Raw genomic sequence first — 21,543 nt, 5'->3', positions numbered from 1 at the left:
AAAAGAAACATGTCATTCAGACTTATTTTTAGTTATTGACATTAGGGCCTAACATTTGTCCCAAAATTTAAATGTGCTTCTATTACTAGATCTGACAGGAACTTGTTGCTATAAGTTTAAATTGTTTTCTATATGTGTCATATATATTGACTGTAAAGATTCAAACACTTTATGTAAATAAATCCTTTAGCAATATGTGATAGAAGTAAATGGAACAAGGTATTGGATACTTACTGTATTGTTTTTTCTGATAGCAGAAATAAATGGAAAGAGGAAAAAAGGCAATGATATAATAAAATAAAATGTAAAAAAAGATAAAAATATGAATAAAAAGGAAACAAAGGCTGAAGACACACAGTATTTTGTAATGTACCTTGAAGCCAGTCTACACCTTCTTGCAAGCCTTCTCCTTTTATGGCATCACTAGCACTGAAATAAAATCCATAAGAAACATAGCCATCTCATTACATCACAAAACTATAAGAATAAAGGATTACAGTTTTGCCATATGGAGAATTAACACATTATAACAACATATATCTGAGCAAAACTGGTTAAGCATTGAAATTGAAAATAAACAGAAAATAAAAGTCTGAGTGCTCAGGAACAAGATATGTTTATAATTTATAAACAGATTTTGAAAAAAGTTATTTTATCCCCGGATTAGTTCTTACACTGACATTAACAAAACAAACACTTTTATTTTTCCAGTGGTAGAAAAGTTTTGTACAGTCCACTATCCTACTTTGCTCAGTTCCAATCGTTCAATCTCATTATTAGAAATGCTTGACTTGAGTTATAATACAGCCATATTATGGTGTGCCTTTGTTTGAAATGGAATTTGATATCTTTAGGATAAAAACCCATAATTATAGGTTTGGTAAGCTGGTAGAGTAAAACAAAAAGTCGGTAGATCTCAATCATTTTCTTATTAGCTGAGGGAATTTGACTAGGTCATTGAACTCTTCTGTCTTCAGTTTTAGCATCTGTAAAGTGGGGGAATAGTATCATTGACCTCATATGGTGATTGTGAGAATTAAATACTTGAGGTATGTATATAAAACGTCTAAAACAGGGTGCTTCCATTGTCTTTCCATTCTTGAGAGACTAAACTTAAATTGTTATTGTGAGATTTTATGTATAATCATAATTAAGTATATAAATTAAAATAATAAAATGCAGAGGATTTTTAGAGGATCAGATAATCTTTTTAAAAGGTACAGTTTCTCGTAACATGTTATTGATCTAGTCATTTATTTTCAAAATATGATTGTTTAATAGCAATTAATATATATGATTAGATTTTCTGAATGATTAGGGTTCCTTTTAGTGTGCTGAAGGCATGACTTTAAAAAGTATAGTGAAGTACCTAAAATAATTAACTTAATTATAATCCAAATAAAAATTATCTCCCAGAAATTACTTGTTAGACTAAGAATACGGCTTATCATAGAATTATTATAAAATACAAAGAAAGAAACAAACAACATGAGATACACAATTATTCAAAGCAAATTACTTATTATCCATGGTAAGAGTAAGAGATCAGTAACTGAAACACTTAAATCAAGAAAGATAAAGATATTAATTTTATCATACACCTATAGTTCCAAACAATTAACACAATGAAACCCTTCCCCTCTGGTGTAGGTGTCATTACCCTACTAAAAACTGCATCTTTTCCTAACAAATGTTCGAATTCTATCTTTCCTCTCAAATAAATAAGAATAAAGCGAAAATCTTGGCCCTGTGTGATATGACCCCTGGTTATTTCTCAGTGGCCTCATTTCCTACAATTTCCCCTTAGATTGCTCTGCTCTAACCAATCTGGACTTCTTGCTGCTCCTGGAACACACCAGGTACATTCTCATCCGAGAAGAGGCTTTTTCTTGCTGGCCTCTCTATCTGGACAATTATTCCTCCAAACCTTCACATGAATTGCTCTCTAACTTCAATTAGGTCTCAGAGAGGGAGGAACTCCCACTATTCTTTCTCTTATTATCATACTTTATTTTTTCTCATCTTCCCAGCTGACATTTTATAAATTTATTTGCTTATTATTTGTCTCCCCCACAAGATGGTAAACAAGTATACATACACACAACATGCACACACACACACACACACACACACATACACAATCATGATGCCAGGGATTGAGTCAAAGAACGCATCTGAAGGAGAATAACACAATCAGACCCTGAAAATCAGAGCTGACTATATGTTTAGTACAATGGTCAAACATAAAACATAAAATTTTTCTTTAATTTATCAGACTATACTTCTCTAGGATCTTCTCTTCATTGCTCAGTAAATTTACCTGTACCCAGGGCAGGAGACAGATAATATTTTATCTCTGTATCACTGAGAGCATTACCTTTATATTTAAAATAGAAAAACGATAAATATATTTTCAATTTTATACATGCTTTTAAAAATATTGCCAAGAATAAAGAACAAAACAAATAAATGAGATACTAATTTGAACCTAGTGAGAAGAGGTTCAATTTGAATTAAGGAGAAGTCACAATTATACACATGTTTAAAAGAAACACTTTGCTTTCTTATATAAGTTATCCAGAAAATCTAGCAACTGGCAAAATAACATCCTACATCCTTATAAGCATCAGGATATTACTTTTTTTCTCACAGAGAAATACTGAGATGTCACAATTGAATAAATAAATCTGTTAAAATGTAATGGTTAATTATTTTAAGTAGAAAAGATGGTTATTTAATAATTAGATCCATGTTTTTAAACGTGCACTTTCTATCAAGCAGTCACAATACTTAATACAACACAGAAATTAAAAATTATTCTATTTTAGAAGTAATCAATTTAGGTATGATTTAGAGAAATATAAAGGCTCTAGCTCAAGACGTTTCCTTATCCAAAATCCCACCATTCTTTACCTATCAAATACCACAGGACCTCAAATTCCAACTCAAGAATCATTTATTAGACACTGACTTTTCCTCTGATCCTAGAGTAAGGAAGGTTTTACTTAGGATATGCAGGGTTTAGCTCCTGGGAAGAGGTGCTGGAGGCTCTGAATACTGGAAAGTGTCAAGAGCTTCCCTAAGGTCTTTACTGTTACTCTTTCAGCACCAAAACTAGTTCCTAAAATTGTTTTCTGAACTCTATGACCTCCTTGCTTCATATTCTAGTTCACCCTTCTTGTGGCAGTGGATCTCTCTGCTTCTGTTTCCAATCTTCCCCACAGATACCTTCTTATAAAAAGGGGGAAACTCTGGCATGGAAAGGACCTCTTACAGCAGAGAGAGGTAGGTGGGTGGGTAGAAGAGAGTTTAAGATGGTAGTCGTAGGCACTAAAATACTATCTAATGTATAATCTCTGTTTATCCTTATTAGAATATTTTGGTAGAAAGGCACAATGGAGTTAAATAAGAAACTGTTTTCCAAACAAACAATGCATAACAATTTCAACATTAATTACTTAAGAGTTCAACCTTATTAGGATGTCTAAGTAAACTTAAAATTTCCATTTCCATTTATTCATTTTAACAAATATGTATTGTGTACCTATTACATACCAGGCACTATGACTATTGTAGGGGTTATTAAAGTGAAGAAAACTGACAAAACCCCAGCTGTCAGGGAGCTAACACACCTGTATAGGCAGACAGACTACAAACAAACAAAAAAAGCAGTCACATGGTAATAGTGACTCTAGCAAGCCAGGAAAATTATTTTGGAAAATGATTCAAAGGAGGGGGATACAAGTGCACATGCTCTTAGATGGGACTGTGCTTGGCTGACTCCATGTGCAGAAGGAAATCAGTGTAGCTGAAGTCAGTAAGTAAGTGAGCTTTTAAGTTATTCCATTATAAGAGTTGTTTATATTTTCCTATCCCCCCAAAAATTTGAAAAAGGTTTTTAACAGTAATATATTTGTAAAAACCTACAATGCCACAATTCTACAAAACAAAATCCTTAGCTCATATGCCACCATGTTTGATCACTTATTTTTAAAAAATGAGATCAGAAGAAACAACTCTGAAGCTTGTATATTTTTCAGAAAGCTACAGTGAAAAGTAAATATAAAACTTTACCAAATATGCCAGGGTTTATCTTTGATGTTCTCTAAACACAGCAACTGAGACACTTTTACAGATGTCACTGCATCTCTAAGATCCATTTTATTTGCAAAGAATAAGATTGGAATTCGACGGTGTTTAATATCTAAAAGAGAAAATAAGATTATCATCACACTTCCAGCTTTTTAGGTCATTTTGCAGCAAATCTTTAGTACTGAAACCCATGAAATTTTTTTTCAATTATCTTTTTTCATATCACACACACAGAAACATTTAAAGACACATACTGTCACACTGTTAGGCATGTATTTGAGCAGTAACAAAATTTTAAAAATACTTCCTAGGACCATCTGCCCTCTGGTTAGGAGCTTTAACCAAAGATGGGTGAGGTGGGACTGGAGCTCAATAAGCATTACAGAGAAGTACCTACAAAAAAGCATTAAATATTTTGTTTCCTTTTTAATTGTGAACAGAAAGGAGGCAAACTTCAAGTAGAAGTAGAAGGAAAAGAAACTGGGAACTTATTTAAGTTTTTAGTCACAATATCATAAGTAACAAGCTAGATTTTTAAAAGATATTTTTACCTTGTCATGATTTTGGAAACATTTTTCATTTTTCTGAATAGACAATACATTTAAATAGTTCAAAATTCAGAAGATACAAAATGGCATACAGTAAAAGAATCTCCTTCCTAACTCTGTCCTAGGACAATGGTCTCTGTAGAAAAGGCAACCCATAACATCAGTGTCTTGGCATCTTCATAGAAATATTTTATGTATTTGCAAACATAATTATTATATATTATTTTCATATAGCAGGCCAACCTCATTACTTTATACCTTTATCTTTTCATTTATTTACATATCTTGGATCTGATCCCATATCAGTACATATAGAGCAGCTTCTTCATTATTTTAACAGTTCTGGAATATTTCTTCTTTCAGTACTATGTACTATTATTTAACCAGAACCCAACTGAGATACCTGTTACCAATCTTTACAACTATGAACAATCCTGTAATGAATAAATGTGTATATAGGTAATTTTGTACACCGGCCAGTATGTCCTTAGGATAAATTTAAGATATGGAATTGTTGGGTCAAAGGACATAAATTTCTCTTTTGATAGACAGTGATTACCAAACTGCTTTCTCTTAAAAATTATATCAATTTACACTCCAACAACCACGTATAAGAATGAGTGTTTCCACTCCCCTAGCCAAAAGACTGCTATGAAACTTCTTGATATTTTCCATATCATAGGTAATAGAAAGGCCAAGAATCTTTCCATATATTCAAAAGATGTTTAAATTTATGTTTTTGTTGACTTATCTGATATGTCCTTTCCCCATTTTCTATTAAGCTTTTATATTCTTACTGATTTTTAGAAACACAAGTAGTATAGAAATATCCCTGTAGCTATGATATGAGTTGCAAATATTTTCCCTTGCCTGTCATTGTCTTTTTCTGTTCACAGTACATTTTGCTATTCAAAGATTTTTTAATGGCCATCAATTTTTTTAAAAAGTTCATATACACTTCAGCTGAGAAATCCCTCCCTTGGGAATCTATCCCATAAAATAAAGGAAGTAGTACATTAAGATCCATAGACAAGGCTTCAGTTGAGGAAATCAAAATCCCCATTGTTTGAAGTATATTTTGTAGGAACTATTTCATTCTACTGCTCAACATTGCAACACTTTTTAGAGAAAAACTGGAAAGATTAATATGAAAGGAAGACATAATCAAAAATGCATTCTCAATCTAGATACAAGACTGCTAAGTTTTTTGGTTTTTTTTTTTTTGAGACAGAGTCTCCTCCGTTGCCCAGGCTGGAGTGCAGTGGTGCTATCTCAGTTCACTGCAACCTCCACCTTCCAGGTTCAGGCAATCTCCTGCTTCAGCCTCCTGAGCAGATGGGATTACAAGTGCACGTGCCTGGCTAATTTCTGTATTTTTAGTAGAGACGGGGTTTCACCATGTTGGCCAGGCTGGTCTCGAACTCCTGACCTCAAGTGATCCACCCGCCTGTAATCCCTCCCAAAGTGCTGGGATTACAGGCGTGAGCCACCACGCCCAGCCAAGACTGCTAAGTTTTTAACATTAAAAAGTCACATAAAATGTACAGGGCGGATAATTTTTTTTCAAAAATTTCAGTAAGCTTGAGGTCATCTGTTAAAAATACCAAAGATATTGTGGTTAAGCAGTAACATTTATTAGAAAGCCCCACACTATTTCCATTTCATTTCTAACAAATCCACAGTTCTCTTAAACCACCATCCTTTTCTGAAAGTCCTAGCACAAGCACTATTTAAATTTTTTTGGCATGAGGAAGGCTAGAAATGCAGAGTTCCACAATACTTACTGGAGCACTGTTTGTAGTGGGGGCTTGGGCGGGAGGAAAGTATACATCAACAGGTGAATGATTAAATAAACTGTGGTACATTCATAGTAAACCATATTAGGCATCATTAAAAAGAATAACTACATAATTATATATAATTTGATTTGGAAGGATATCCATCATTAAGTGTTAACTGAGAATAGAAACATGCAGAAGAGTGTAAAGAATATGATTCCATTTTGGTAAATAACAATGATAGTCCCCACAGTCCTCAACCCTACAGATATTTTTGGGATATATATATATGAATAAATATGTAAGAAATGCTGTAATTGAACACACACAAACTCAGATACGCATAGAGAAATGCATGAAAGGATGGTAACAAATAATTTTAATGGGTGTTGAAATACACAGATCTTTATTTTATTTTTCCATCTGATTTTTTTTTTTTTTTGCTTTGGCACAAATTATTTATGTAATCAGAAAAAAGGGAATTTTTATTTTTGAGGAAATAAATGTTAGAGACCCCAAAAACAATGCAAAATGCTTTACATTTACATTACATGCAAAATTTACAAAATATGGTGATGTACATAAAATATAAATTTTGTATAACATATGTTTTAAATTCAAAAATTTTAAATGAAAGATAATTACATAGTATAAGCAATACCCAAAGAACAAAACATTACACATAAATGAACCCCAAAGAACAGATACAGACTGAAAGACACACACATACCTGGATGATTCAGAAGAGTATCGAGTTCTTCTTTGGCCACAACCATTCTTAATCTATCACTACTATCAATGACAAAAATAATAGCTTGGCCTTCTCTGTGTAATGTAAAGAAAAAGAAAAATTAAAGCGTTACTTATAAATTTTTCCATGTTTATTATCCATGGGCATTTCCTAACCTAAGTATTATCTCCTTATGTCCTATGTCCATATATCATTAGAATTTTTGGTGTTGTTTCTTATTAGTTTATATGACTGATAAATATATTAATCATTAGTCATATTTCATGTAAAATACCTTTTCATTTGGATAATAAAGTAAATTTAATGACTTGCTATTTCATAATTTAAAAAATTATGAGTAATTTTTTCATTAAAATATCAGAATATGAGAAAATGAGTTAAAATACCATAACCCTATTACACTGATGCAATAATTATTAATATTTTGGTACAAAGCTACACTTCATGTATATTACATATGAATAAACTATATATGTATTTAAAATGGAATCCCGTATTACACCTTGCCTTTGCAATACATACGTAAATTTCCTTGATTTTTTTTTTTTTTACTACTATGGTTTTACTACTACTTTTATAAATTATTTTTACCATAAACCACAGTGAGAAATACATTTTGCATTAAGATACAGTAGACACATAGGTATATATAGATGTATTTTAAGTGAAAGTCTTCTGAAAAAATACTTACAAATAGCTTTTATTTTATTCTATTTGATTTTTTAAAAGCTGATAGCCAGTGATTGAACTAGTTAAGGATTCACCGATGGATCACACAGGCACTTGAAAAATTATTGATTATTCCTCTGCACTATCTTCTTTTAATGGTTCTAAACTATTGCACTGCATGGATGTGTCATCAAATACTGTATCAAACATTTGTTGCTGGACTTTTAGGTTATTTCCAATTTTCATCATTACGAAAAACTTTAAGGCAAATATCCTCCTACATACCTTTCTTTTAAAAAAGTTTTGATGCTTTAAGATTTATTAGAAATGTTGGGAGTAACATTTCTAAGACTACATACATAATTTAAAGTTTTAGAAAAACATTTGCAAACTGTCCTCCAGAAATGCCATATCAATTTACATGACTCAGTACTTTTCTCACTCCTTTGCCAGCACTGGCTCTTATCATTATTATCATTCTTTTCAATAACTGCCATTCTAACAGCATATTATCTTGATCTAGTTCATTAATTGCCAATGAGGTTCAATATCTTTTCATATATTTATTGGACATCTGTACTTTTTTTTGCGAATCACTTAGTCATAAATTAAGTATTTAAACTTCAATGTGATTAATAATCAAATGATATACAAAATAAAACTTTTTATATACCATTTTCTCCTATCATTAAAAAAGGATAATGCTGATTATCACAGACATACATTACCAGTGTATATAGAAACCAGAACAATCAGAAATACCTATCAAGATCTATAAAAAGTTCAATCACTTTGAGCCAGTGATTTTATTCCTGAAATTCATTCTAAGGAATCATGAACTGGGGCTAAGATTTATACAAGATTTTGACTGAAGGACTGTTTACAATTTTCAAAAACTGAGAATAGCCTTCATGTCCTAGAGTAGAGAAATGGTTAAAGAAATTTTGGCAAAGCTGTGTGAAAAAATATTAGGCAGCTGTTAGTTATATTCATTGCATGTTTTTCCTGATTTACCCTTACCACATAATGTTAACTGAAAAAAGCAAGATACAAAATTATACATGGTACATAATTTAGATGGTTCCTTTTTCCTTAGTTATATAAAGTATATGTTATATATTTCAAAAGGAGGAGAAAGATACCAAAAAGATTGACAATGGTGAATTTATGAATAGTGAGATTTATGGGAAACATGTTTTCAATATTCTCTTCTATATTTTCCAAATTTAAAAAATGTGTACTCCTTACATTTTTGCCTGCTATTACCTTTTTATATTGTAAAAATAATATGTAAAAATTATATAATATTTAACATTATGGCATCATATAGATGAGAAAGTAAATGTCTCTCTTCACCAAACAGGATGTGAAAAAAAAAAGAAAAGAAAAATAAAAGAAAGTAAACTTCCCTTATAATCCTACTATTCCAAAAATAAATGCTACTAATGGTTTGGTGCATAATCCACTAAGAACTTTCTTCTTTCTATACATAGTAAGTACATATTTATAGCAAATGTAAATTTCCTTGATTTTTTTTTACTACTATGATTATATATATAGCAAAGATAAATATTTATAGTAACATTTTTACATAATTGATATAAAAATGTTATAAATAATGCTAACATACAACCTTCTATGTATATTTTTTTTGCCCATAAGCCCTGGTCATAGAATACTTTTCTAAAAGTAAAAATGCTTGCTGGAGTTTATAAACATTTTTCATTTTAACAGATATCAATAAATTACCCTGAAAAAGATATTACATTCTCACAGGAGTGGCTCACTTTGACAAGAGCATACTTTATTAATCTTTGTAACCTTTTTCAGTCTAATAGATCAAAATGTACTTGTTTTGTTTCGCAGTTAGAAAAGTACGAAAATAGGGAAAGTAAATTTACTTTTATTGTTGATTTTTCAATAGTAATCATATTCTCCATTCAATCTACAATGTAACCACTCTATTCTAGAATTCACAAATTTCATCCAAAAACAGTACAAAGAAAAAAGGAGTTAAAATCAAATAAAAACAAAGTTTACTTTCCTACTATTTTCTCTCTCTATATATTTTTGTAATTAAAATTAAAGTATTTTTAAAGTAGCTAAATACATTTTTAAAAGGAATTATTTATCAACTAATTGGAGGAGGAATTTAAAAAATCCTGTACTGAAAACTCAGGTTTCCTAAACACACAAACAAATAAGAAACACATAAAATGCATCTCCCCAAGGAATTTAATGCAGAATACCACAAACATGCCACTTTTCCTTTTCCAAACTAACCCTCGAATCTGAAGCACTCTCTTTTCCCTCTCTCTCAGAAGTCTTCTGGACCTACGATTTAAATAGGCCTTCAATTTACTGAAGGACTCATTGAAAAAAAAATTTGAATAAATTTCCTCTGGTTCATATCCCAAATATATACCATTTAACGTTTGGTCTCACATTATTAGGAAAGAGTTAATCTAAATCTAAATCTTATCTGGTAAATATCACATACCATTTCAAGGCAGCAGTTCATAATGACAAAAGAGAGTTTAGTTAAGAGATAGTGTTTTTAAGTTTCAGACTCTAAAAGTGAATTACATTGCTCTTAAATGAAGTCCTAACAATATTAGAAGCTAATGAATTTATTTTAATACCATATGCAAATCTCCAGAAGGTATAACACATTTGGGTCCTAGTAACTTGACAGCTATTAGTCTGAAGTATAGTCATCCCTCCGAATTGGCGAGGGATTGGTTCCAGGATCCCCTTCAAATACCAAAATCTGCAGATGCTCAAGTCTCTTATATAAAATGGCTTAGTATTTGCTTATAACATATGCAAATTCTTCCATATTCTTTAAATCACTCTAGATTACTTATAATACGTAATACAATGGCTACACATGACCTTATTTATATGCTTTCAATACAGTAGTTTGTGCATGGCAATTTAAGTTTTGCTTTTTGGAACTTTATGGCATTTTTCCCCCCAAATATTTTTGATCTACAATTGGTTTAATCCAGGAATGCAGAACCCAAGGACATGAAGGACCAAGTGTAAATTAGTGAGCACTTGACTTGCATATGCTGAAAAATGGCTTGTTTCAAATTATTCATAGAACAATGGATCAACTGTTAGGCAACATTGTTATTTTTAACTAAATTTAGTCAATAATATTTACTGGCCTATATGCTGAGCATCATACTAGGTCTTGAAAAAATAATATGAATAATAAATAATCCCTTCCCTTGAGGAGTTCACACTTCCACTAGGGAGGCGGCTATGGTGCATAACTTCAAGACATGGTAAGTATGATTAGAGAGATAGAAATGGACAAAGTGCCAGGTGAACAATAAGGACAAAATAACTGGGCAGAACAGTGAAACTTCAGAGGAGAGGACTTTTAGCTGAGTTTTAAAGCAGGAATATGTTAACCTTAAACTGAAGTGAAGTAGGATAGAATGGGGCATTAAAAACAGAATAGTACGTGCAACGGCCCGAAGTCATGAAGGACCTGAAACATTTGACAAACAATGTTGAGTCTCATTACATATTTTTTAAATTAGGAAATGTTCATAAATTACATGAAAAAAAAAGCCAAACAACCTAGCCATATAATTCTTTGGATTTCTAATCATTATTATTAGTAAAAACCATCTAGTTAAGCAACATTCACAGATGTACTTACTTATAATAGTGTTCCCAGAGATTTCTGTATCTTCCTTGACCTGACATGTCAAACACTGTAAATGACAAACTACAAAAAGAAGCAAAGCATGACTACATTATAAACTAAAGCGTAACTTTTACTTAAAATTTTAAATTATTTACAATCAAAGAAATTACCCTTCATATGCAATATTCAACATGGGCCAATTTACAAGTAAAAGTTCTATGAAATAAATGTATTAATATAAACACGATTTTGCAATAAATAACATAAAAAACTTCTTTGCTAGTGAAGTTATCAGAATTTTTCTAAACTCTAAATTCTGAAAAATAAACCAGCCATAGTGGTTAGAAACACTTTAATACCTATGAGATTCTGAAACAACAAATTACTTTATCTAAGGGTAGGAAGAATGACCAGGTAGACCTAATATTGTTATTTTTCACTAGCAACTTTTTTGTTAAGGGATAAAGTGGATTACCTGGATGATTTGAATTTCTCTATGCTGAATCCTATTGTTGGAAGGATATTTTGAGATTGAGCCTTTAAGAGAAAAGACAAAGTTCAGAAATTTACAATTACCAGAGATGAGTTTTCCTCAAGTTAAAGTATCCAGATTTTCAGTTTCTAAAATCTGTCACTAAGGAGATGACAGGATTTAACAAAGTTATATAATTTTTTCAATAGGATCACTCTGTGTGAATTCTTTATAGAAGTTTAAGGTTTACTAATTACGAATCTGCATAATATTAATTCACATTTGTGGCTTGTGGCATGCTACCAAGGACATAAGCGTTTGTTTTATAAGTGGTTTAATAAGTGGTTTTTTTTTTCTTTTTGAGATAGAGTCTCACTCTGTCACCCAGGCTGGAGAGCAGTGGCGCAATCTCGGCTCACTGCAAGCTTCACCTCCTGGCTTCACACCATTCTCCTGCCTCAGCCTCCCGAGTAGCTGGGACTACAGGCGCCCGCCACCACGCCTGGCTAATTTTTTGTATTTTTAGTGGAGACAGGGTTTCACTGTGTTAGCCAGGATGGTCTCGATCTCCTAACCTTGTGATCTGTCCGCCCTGGGCTCCCAAAGTGCTAGGATTACAGGAGTGAGCCACCGCGCCTGGCATACTTTCTAATCTTTCAACACATACTTGAGTTTGTATATGTTCCAGACTGCCCTCATGTGTAGATGGTTCCTGCCTTCATGGAGTTTACAAGCTAGAAGACGTAAATAGAACACAATTTTGAGCAGAGATAAGTACAAAAATAAATGTTTTGGGGGTGGGAGGCAACAGAAAGGGGCTGGAAGGTGGCATGGAAGAAAAGTGCTCAGGAATGGTCTCTCTGAGGAGGGGCCATCTGACCCAGGAGTGAATGACAGGAGGGGAAGAACCATGACAAGTTATTGACAAAGAACAGTCCAGTCAGAGAAATCTGTCAGTGCAATGATTCTGAGGAAGGAAGGAACTTGCCACTGAGGAAATGCAGAAAGCCTAAATGTCTCAAGTGTATCGGGTAAGATAAAGAGTGATATGTTGAGGTAAGAGAGGTAAGGGCTTGAAGGCAATGGTAGGGAATTCTGCGTGGAGAAGAGATTGAAAGGGGGCTAGAGTACAGCAGGAGACATGCTGACAAATCCCACTGACAATTAAAATGTATTATACTAACAATCTAACTTGTTAAATGCCTCCTAGCACTTTCATCAGAAAAACTATTCCTCTGTTTGAATAAAAATATATCTACTTTCTGATCCAGATGCCTAGAAATTATGATTGACTCCTCCCTTTTTCTACATTCTTTATGTAATCATTCTCTAAGCTTTTTGGTTCTATCTCACTAACTTAGTTCAGACCCTTATCATTTCTTGCTTTGAATTACTGTACCAGTCTCCTAATTGCTCTTACTTGCCTCTGCTACCTTGAACAAGTTACTTAATTTTTCTAATCCTGGTTTTCTCAAATGTGAAATATATTATTATTATCCTTTACTCATAAACTTATCATGATAAGTAAATAAGTTAATGGATGTAAAATACTCAACACAGGAAATGCTCAACAAATGTCTGATATTATTATAATTACATGCTCACTGATTTCAGTCTCTTCCCCAATTCTTCCCATATTGTCACTATAACTTTAAAAAAAAATTCCCCTTCAGTTCATCTTGTTGCTTTTATAAAAAAACAGTATTAGAGGGGAAAATTTTGCCTCACACTATTACATTCACTCTGGTAGTCTACTTCTGGGAAATTTAAATTCAAGGAAAGACAGAAGCTCAAAATTCACTGGAGCTTGGTCACTTTAATAGCATGGTAATGCACTAGTAGAAAGGCCCTCCAGAGCTACCCTTGTTTTGCCTTTCTGAAGTTTGTTTACTTAGCTTTTTCCTTTTCCTTCTATCCATTCCAAGATCTGATCTAGTATTTTTCCAAAAATATATTTTTGTTTATGTAAGACAAAATTCATTTCCTGCCACTAAGATTCCTGCCTCATACCTTGGGTTTCCTTCATTTCAGAACAACCTTTGCAAGAAGAAGTTTCCTAAGTTTTAATATTCCCCCAACTTCATTATTTTGATTTTAAGGGCTTTAAATGTGCCAATCATGTGAAAAAATCATCAGCTACTACTATGAGGAAAAAGACACCAATAACAAAATAGGAAGCTAAAGTTTAAAGAAGTCTCAAAAAATGTATATTAAAATAGCAACCCTGTCTTCACTGAATTATAATTAGAACATTTCCCTAGCGTCCCCATGATCACCTAACTTCTTCACAAACTCTTTTTTATTTCCAGAGAAACTTGCTATTTTACTTGTAGGAATAAAATTCATAAATTTTCTTTTCTTTCCATCACTTCAAAAGTTCTAGCAGAAAGTAATCAGGAAAAAAAAGAAACTTCACAAATTAATCAGGGTAGAACAAGATATGTGAGCAATTGCTTCCAGACTGAAGTGGAACTCATTTTCCTCCAACATATTCCAAAAGATAGTTTACAATATCAATCTCCCTCTGCTCTATCCAAGAACAAATACATTTGGTTATTCTGAAAATTGGACAGGGAATCGCACAACGTAAACAAAGAGTGTAGGAATTACAGTCAGCCCTCTGTATCTATAGCTTCTAAATCCACAGATTTAGCCAACATAAATTGAAAATAATAATTTAAAAAAGATAACAATACTATTTAACAATAATATTACAAATGTATAAATACAATAAACACTATTTACATAGTATTTACATTGTATTAAAGTATTATTAGTAATCTAGAGATGATTTAAGGTATACAGGAGGATGTGCATAAGTTATATGCAAATACTATACCATTTTATATAGGTAGGAGGGTGGAAGGGGGTGGGTGGGAATGTGTGTCCTGGAACAAATCTCCTGTGGTTATCGTATTGCCTTAGTGGAACAAAACATTCTGAGACAGTTCAAGGATACACCAACATAAACAGGAACAGAATAAGATTTCTGAGAGAGTCCTATTTGGTTAGTTTCATTAAGTCTGATAAAAATGATATCCTTGGTGGTATCAATCATAATCCCCTGGCCAAAACTAAATATTAAAAAATCATCCATCAATCTACTCATCCAAAGTGCCAAGCATTATTCTAGGTATCTGGGATTCACTGCTGAAGAAGAGAAAAATCTACGCTCGTTTATAATGGGAGAAATTTAATAAGCCAATTATCAAATGAATATGCAAGTTATCAACTGAACAATTTTAGATTGTTTTAAATTTTAAGAATAAGGGTGGCCAGGCACAGAGGCTCACGCCTGTAATCCCAGCACTTTGGGAGGGCAAGGCGGGTAGATCACCTCAGGTTATGAGTTCAAGACCAGCCTGGCCAACATGGTGAAACCTCGTCTCTACTAAAAATACAAAAAAAGTAGCGGGGTGTGGTGGCGCGTGCCTGTAATCCCAGCTACTCAGGAGACTGAGGTAGCCGAATCACTTGAACCCGGGAAATGGAGGTTGCAATGAGCCAAGATTGTGCCACTGCACTCCAGCCTGGGTGACAGAGCCAGACCCCGTCTCAAAAAAAAATAAATAAACAAAAAGAATAAGGGTAACATCACCAAAATGAAGTAGAAGCAAGAAGTAATTAGGCTTCACTATCTCCTGCAGAAAACCAAAAACAAATATCCAGTACTAAGATTAGTACAAGTAATATCCCTTAAGAAAGGAAGAAAGGAAAAGAGGAGCTACAAAACAACCAGAGAAAAATTAACTAAATGGCAATAGTAAGTCCTTACCTATCAGTAATAGTATTAAATGTAAATGAACTACATTCTTCAATTAGAAGACACAGAGTGGCTGAATGGATTAAAAAAAAATAAGACCCAACTATGTGCTTTCCACAAAAAACTCATTTCATCTATGAAGATACACACAGGCTGAAAACAAAACGGATAAAGACATTCCATGTAAATGAAAACCAACAAACAGCAGGATTAACTATACTCATATCAGATAAAACAGATTACAAGTCAAAGACTATAAAAAGAGACAAAGTAAATCACTATATGAGGAAAAAGGAGTAAATTCAGAATGAGAATATAACAATTGTAAATATATGTGCCTCCAACATGGGAACACCATATATATTAACCAAACATTAATAGAGCTAAAGGGTGAGAAAGACTGCAATACAATAACAGCAGAGGACTTCAACACCCCATTCTCAGTAATAGACGGATCATTGAGACAGAAAAATCAACAACAAAAGAAATCCAAGTTAAACTGAACTCTAGACCAAATGGACCTAATAAACATTTATGGAACATTCCATCCAACAGCTGCAGAATATACATTATCTTCATCATCAAATGGAACATTCTCTAAAATAGATCATATGTTAGGCAACAAAACAAATCTCAACAAATTTTAAAAGGTAGAGATCATATCAAGTATCTTTTCTAACCACAATGGAATAAAACTAGAAATCAATAACGAGAGGAACTTTGGAAACTATAAAAACACATGGAAATTAACATGCTTCCTAATATTCAATGGGTGAATGAAGAAATTAAGAAGGAAATTCAAAAGTTCTTTGTGATGGTTAATACTAAGTGTCAATTTGATTGGATTGAAGGATGCAAAGTATTGATCCTGGGTGTGTCTGTGAGGGTGCTGCTAAAGGAGATTAACATTTGAGTCAGTGTGCTGGGAACAATCACCTTAATCTGGGTGGGAACAATCTAATCAGCTGCCAGTGTGGCCAGAATATATAAAGCAGGCAAAAAAAAAAACCTGAAAAGGCTAGGCTGGCTTAGCCTCCCAGCCTACATCTTTCTACCGTGCTGGATGCTTCCTGCCCTTGAACATCAGACTTCAAGTTCTTCAGTTTTGGGACTCGGACCGGTTTCCTTGCTCCTCAGCATGCAGATGGTATATTGTGGGACTCTGTGATCACGTGAGTTAATACTACCTAATAAACTCCCCTTTATATGTATATCTATCTATCCTATTAGTTCTGTCCTTCTAGAGGACCCTGACTAATATAGATTTTGGTACCAGGAGTGGTTCTAGAGGAACAGAATATTAAGGATGGAGTTCTTTCATTGGTTTTGGGGTTTCTGGAGTTGGCTGCTTAATATGATTAGACCCCAAAATGCTAAGGACTCTACTTTTAATAGTATGGAGAACACTGATAGTCCTTGGCACGAACTGTTTAGAGAGTTATGCAAAATAAATGCATTTGACACTCTTGATTCACTGCCCGTGAGCGGTAAGTAGTTTAGTGACTCTATACATAACACCTTTGACTATATGTGGAGAACCAAGGAACATAATGAAGTTGGTTGGTTGCTCTTAAGTTCACTGGACAAAGTAATGAAAGAAAATTATGAACTCAGGGATTGTAACTCCCAGCTTCAGAAGCACATACTGAGCCTCAAAGCTGCTAAGATTGCCCTGAGTGAGAGTCTTATCTCCTGTAGAGAAAGAGCTGAAATTGTGGAAAAACAGGCACAAGCTCTTATATCAGTTGCTGACCTGCAATGAAAGGTGCATGCACAGCCTTGCCAGGTGCCTACTGTTAAAGTGAGGGCATTGATTGGAAAAGAATGGGACTCTGCAACTTGGAATGGGGATGTGTGGGAGGACCCTGACGAAGCTGGGGACACCAAGCTTGTAAACTCTGATGAACCTTGTTTTGCCAGAAGAAACAGCTTCCCCATTCCCAGTAGTGGCAACATCCCCTCCCCCACCCATGCTGCCATCAGCCTTTCCACCTTTGTCTGAGGAGATAAACCTTGCGCTGCCTGGGACAACAGTGATGGCCTCCCCTGAGGCAGTTGCCAGGCAAGATAATGTTGATTCTCCTCAAGAGTCACCCTCAATACCCCCGCCTGCTTCTAGAATCCCGGGGGGATTCTAAACTAAAATCCCGGAATAACTAAACTATAACTAAAATCCCGGGGGGGCCCCAGAGGTAAGGTTGAGAGTGTGATCCATGAGGTGGTGCACTACACTCAAAAAGAACTGCTCGAGTTTTCTAATTTATATAAACAGTAATCTGGAGAACAGGCTCCTCCTACCTTTAAGTCAACAAGCTAAGAAGGGAGTTAGTGTTGGCTGGGGTGACTATCCGGGACTATCAAGATGAAATCAGACTATCACTCCACAATGGAGGTAAGGAAGAGTATGTATGGAATATAGGAGATCCATTAGGGCGTCTCTTTGTATTACCATGCCCTGTGATTAAGGTCAATGGGAAACTACAACAGCCCAATCTGGCAGGACTACATATGGACCAGACCCTCCAGAAATGAAGGTTTGGGTCACTCCACCAGGAAAAACCAACAAACAAACAAACAAACAAAAAACAGCACCTGCTGAGGTGGCTGCTGAAGGCAAAGGGAATACAGAATAGGTAGTAGAAGGTAGTCATCAATACCAGCTGTGACCACGTGACCAGTTACAGAAACAAAGACTGTTAACTGCCATGAGTATTTCCTCCTTTTGTTAAAAACATGTTTGTGTACATATAAACTTGTACTATGAAAATATATTCATTTTATTTTCTTTTTCCTTTATCATGTGACATAAGATTTATTAACTTCATTTCAGCATTTAAATACTGTTGACTTTATGTAATAGCATTTGGGTTGGGGATTGGTATATTTCCGGTTGTACGAAGGATAGTTGAATTATGTTAGGCATAATTATGACCTTATTATTGTCCTTATTTGAACATTATGTATGATCTCAGGAGATGTGTATTGACAAGGGGTGGACTTGTGATGGTTAATACTGAGTGTCAACTTGATTGGATTGAGTGATGCAAAGTATTGATCCTGGGTGTGTCTGTGAGGGTGCTGCCAAAGGAGATTAATATTTGAGTCAGTGGGCTGGGAAAGGCAGACCACCCTTAATCTGGCTGAGTACCATCTAATCAGCTGCCAGTGCGGCCAGAATATATAAAGCAGGCAGAAAAATGTGAAAAGGTAAACTGGCTTAGCCTCCCAGCCTATGTCTTTCTCCCATGCTGGATGCTTCCTGTCCTTGAACATCGGACTCCAAGTTCTTCAGTTTTGTGACTCAGACTGGCTTCCTTGCTCCTCAGCCTGCAGACAGACTATTGTGGAGCCTTGTGACTGTGTGAGTTAATACCACTTAAGAAACTCCCCTTTATATATATCTATCCTATTAGTTCTGTCCCTCTAGAGAACCCTGACTAATACATTCTTAAATGAAAAGGGAAATACAACATACCAAAATCTATGGATACTGCAAAACCAGTACTAACCAAGAAGTTTATAGCAATAAACACATACATCAAAAAAGTAGCAGCCAGGCGTGGTGGCTCACACCTGTAATTCCAGCACTTTGGGAGGCCGAGGTGGGCAGATCACCAGAGGTCGGAGTTTGAGACCAGCCTGACCAACATGGAGAAACCCCATCTCTACTAAAAATACAAAATTAGCAGGGCATCGTGGTGCATGCCTATAATCCCAGCTACTCGGGAGGCTGAGGCAGGAGAATCGCTTGAACCCGGGAGGCAGAGGTTGTAGTGAGCCGAGATTACACCATTGCACTCCAGCCTGGGCGACAAGTGCGAAACTCCATCTCAAAAAAAAAAAAAAAAAAAAAAAAAAAGTAGCAAGCCTTCAAATAACCCAATGATGCACCTCGAACAACCAGAAAAGGAAGAACAAATCTAAACCAAAATTAATAGAAGGAAATAAATAAAGATCATAACAAAAATAAATGAAAGTGAGACTAAAAACATACAAAAGATCAAAGAATCAAAAAGTTGGCTTTTTGAAATTATAAAATTGAGAAGACATTAGATAAACTAGGAAAAAAAAAGAGGATCCAAATAAATGAAATTAGAACTTAAGAATGAGAAATAACAACTGATACCACAGAAATACAAGGGATTATTAGAGATTATTATGAAAAACTACATGCCAACAAATTGGATAACATAGAAGTGGATAAATTCCCAGACACATTCAACCTACTGAGATTGAACTATGGAAAAATAAAATACCTGAACAGGCCAATAATGAGTAAGGAGATCAAAGCACTAATATAAAGTCTCCCATTAAAGAAAATATTAGGACCTGATGGCTTCACTATGGAATTCTACCAAACATTTAAAAAACAAATACTTATTCAACTCAAACGATCCCGAAAACTAAAGAGAAGGAAACACTTCCAAACTCATTTTACAAAACTGGCATTAATCTGACACCGAAACTAGTCAGGAATACAATGATAAAACTACAGGCCAATATCCCTCATGAACATAGATGCAAAAATCTTCAACAAAATGCTAGCAAAACTGAATCTAACAACCTGTTAAAAAGTTCATTCACCATGATCAGTAGGATTCATCCCAGGGATGCAAGGATGGTTCAACATACACAAATCAATATACAAGCCCATAAGATTAATAGTATCAAGGACAAAACCACATGATCATTTAAATAGACGTTGAAAAAACTTTTGATAAAATTCAGCATCTCTTTATGACAAAAACTCTCAACAAATTGGATTAAAAGAACCATACCTCAAACAATAAATGCCAAATAAATGACAAAACCATGGCTAATATACTAATATTATACTGGTGGAGCTAATACACTGAATGGAGAAAAACTAAAAGCCTTTCCTCTAAACCTGGAACAAGACAAGGATGTTCATTTTCACCACTTTTACTCAAAAACAATACTGGAAGTTCCAGCCAGAGCAATTAGGCAAGAAAAATGAAGGTCATCAGTATTGGAAAGAAATAACTCAAATTATCCTTGTTTGCAGATGACATGTTCTTATATTTAGAAAAACCTGAAGACTCTACCAAAAACACTGTTAGAACTGATAAAGAGATTCAGTTAAGTTTCAGGATACAAAAGTCCACATATAAAAATCAGTAGCATTTATATACACCAAGAACAAACAATCTGAAAATGAAATCAAGAAAGTAATCCCATGTATAATAACTATAAAAAATATAAAATACTTAAGAATAAATCCAACCAAAGATCTCTACAATTAAAGCTATAAAATATTGATAAAAGAAATTGAAGAGGACACAAAAACATGAAAAGCTATTCTATCTATGCTCATGGATTGAAAGAATTATCACAGTTAAAATATCTATACCACCCGAAGAGATTAACAGAGTCAATGCAATCCCTATCAAAATACCAATAACATTCACAGAAATATAAAAAGAATCCTAAAATTTATATGAAACCATAAAAGACCCCAAATAGCCAAAATAATCCTGAACAAAAAGTACAAAGTTGGAGGTACCACACTATCTGACTTCAAACTATACTACAAAGCCATGATAACCAAAACAGCATAGTTTTGGCATAAACACACACACACAGACCAACAGAAGAGAACAGAGAAGCCAGAAATAAATCCATGTATTTACATCCAACTCATTTTCCAAAAAGACATCCAAGAACATACATTGGGAAAAGGACAGTCTTATGATGCTGGAACACTGGATAACCACATGTAGAAGACTGAAACTAGACCCCTATCTCCCACCATATACAAAAGTCAACTAAAAATGGATTGAAGACT

General features: G+C 34.0%; 1 protein-coding gene across 6 annotated transcripts in view; it reads right to left on the bottom strand.

The window, feature by feature from the left end:
- ARL6 (ARF like GTPase 6) overlaps positions 1-21,543 on the bottom strand; it is a 37,867-nt gene that overhangs the window by 8,923 nt on the left and 7,401 nt on the right. For 4 of the 6 annotated variants that reach the window (XR_002005449.4, XR_002005448.4, XM_019024861.4 and 1 more), the window contains 5 exons: positions 11,978-12,039; positions 11,515-11,583; positions 7,149-7,243; positions 4,075-4,204; positions 374-429 (listed from right to left, as the gene is read on the bottom strand). Coding sequence is in view for 3 of the 6 variants with exons in the window: in XM_019024861.4 (XP_018880406.2) it covers positions 374-429; positions 4,075-4,204; positions 7,149-7,243; positions 11,515-11,583; positions 11,978-12,039 (412 nt within the window). In the remaining 3 variants the exon portion in view is untranslated. The remainder of the gene's footprint in view (positions 1-373; positions 430-4,074; positions 4,205-7,148; positions 7,244-11,514; positions 11,584-11,977; positions 12,040-21,543) is intronic. The other 2 variants (XR_008678557.2, XM_019024864.4) reach the window with 1 other exon arrangement.

Source organism: Gorilla gorilla, chromosome 2 (assembly GCF_029281585.2).
Source record: "Gorilla gorilla gorilla isolate KB3781 chromosome 2, NHGRI_mGorGor1-v2.1_pri, whole genome shotgun sequence".
In the NCBI taxonomy this organism is placed as follows: Eukaryota; Metazoa; Chordata; class Mammalia; order Primates; family Hominidae; genus Gorilla; species Gorilla gorilla.
This window is presented reverse-complemented; position numbering and strand designations above follow the sequence as displayed.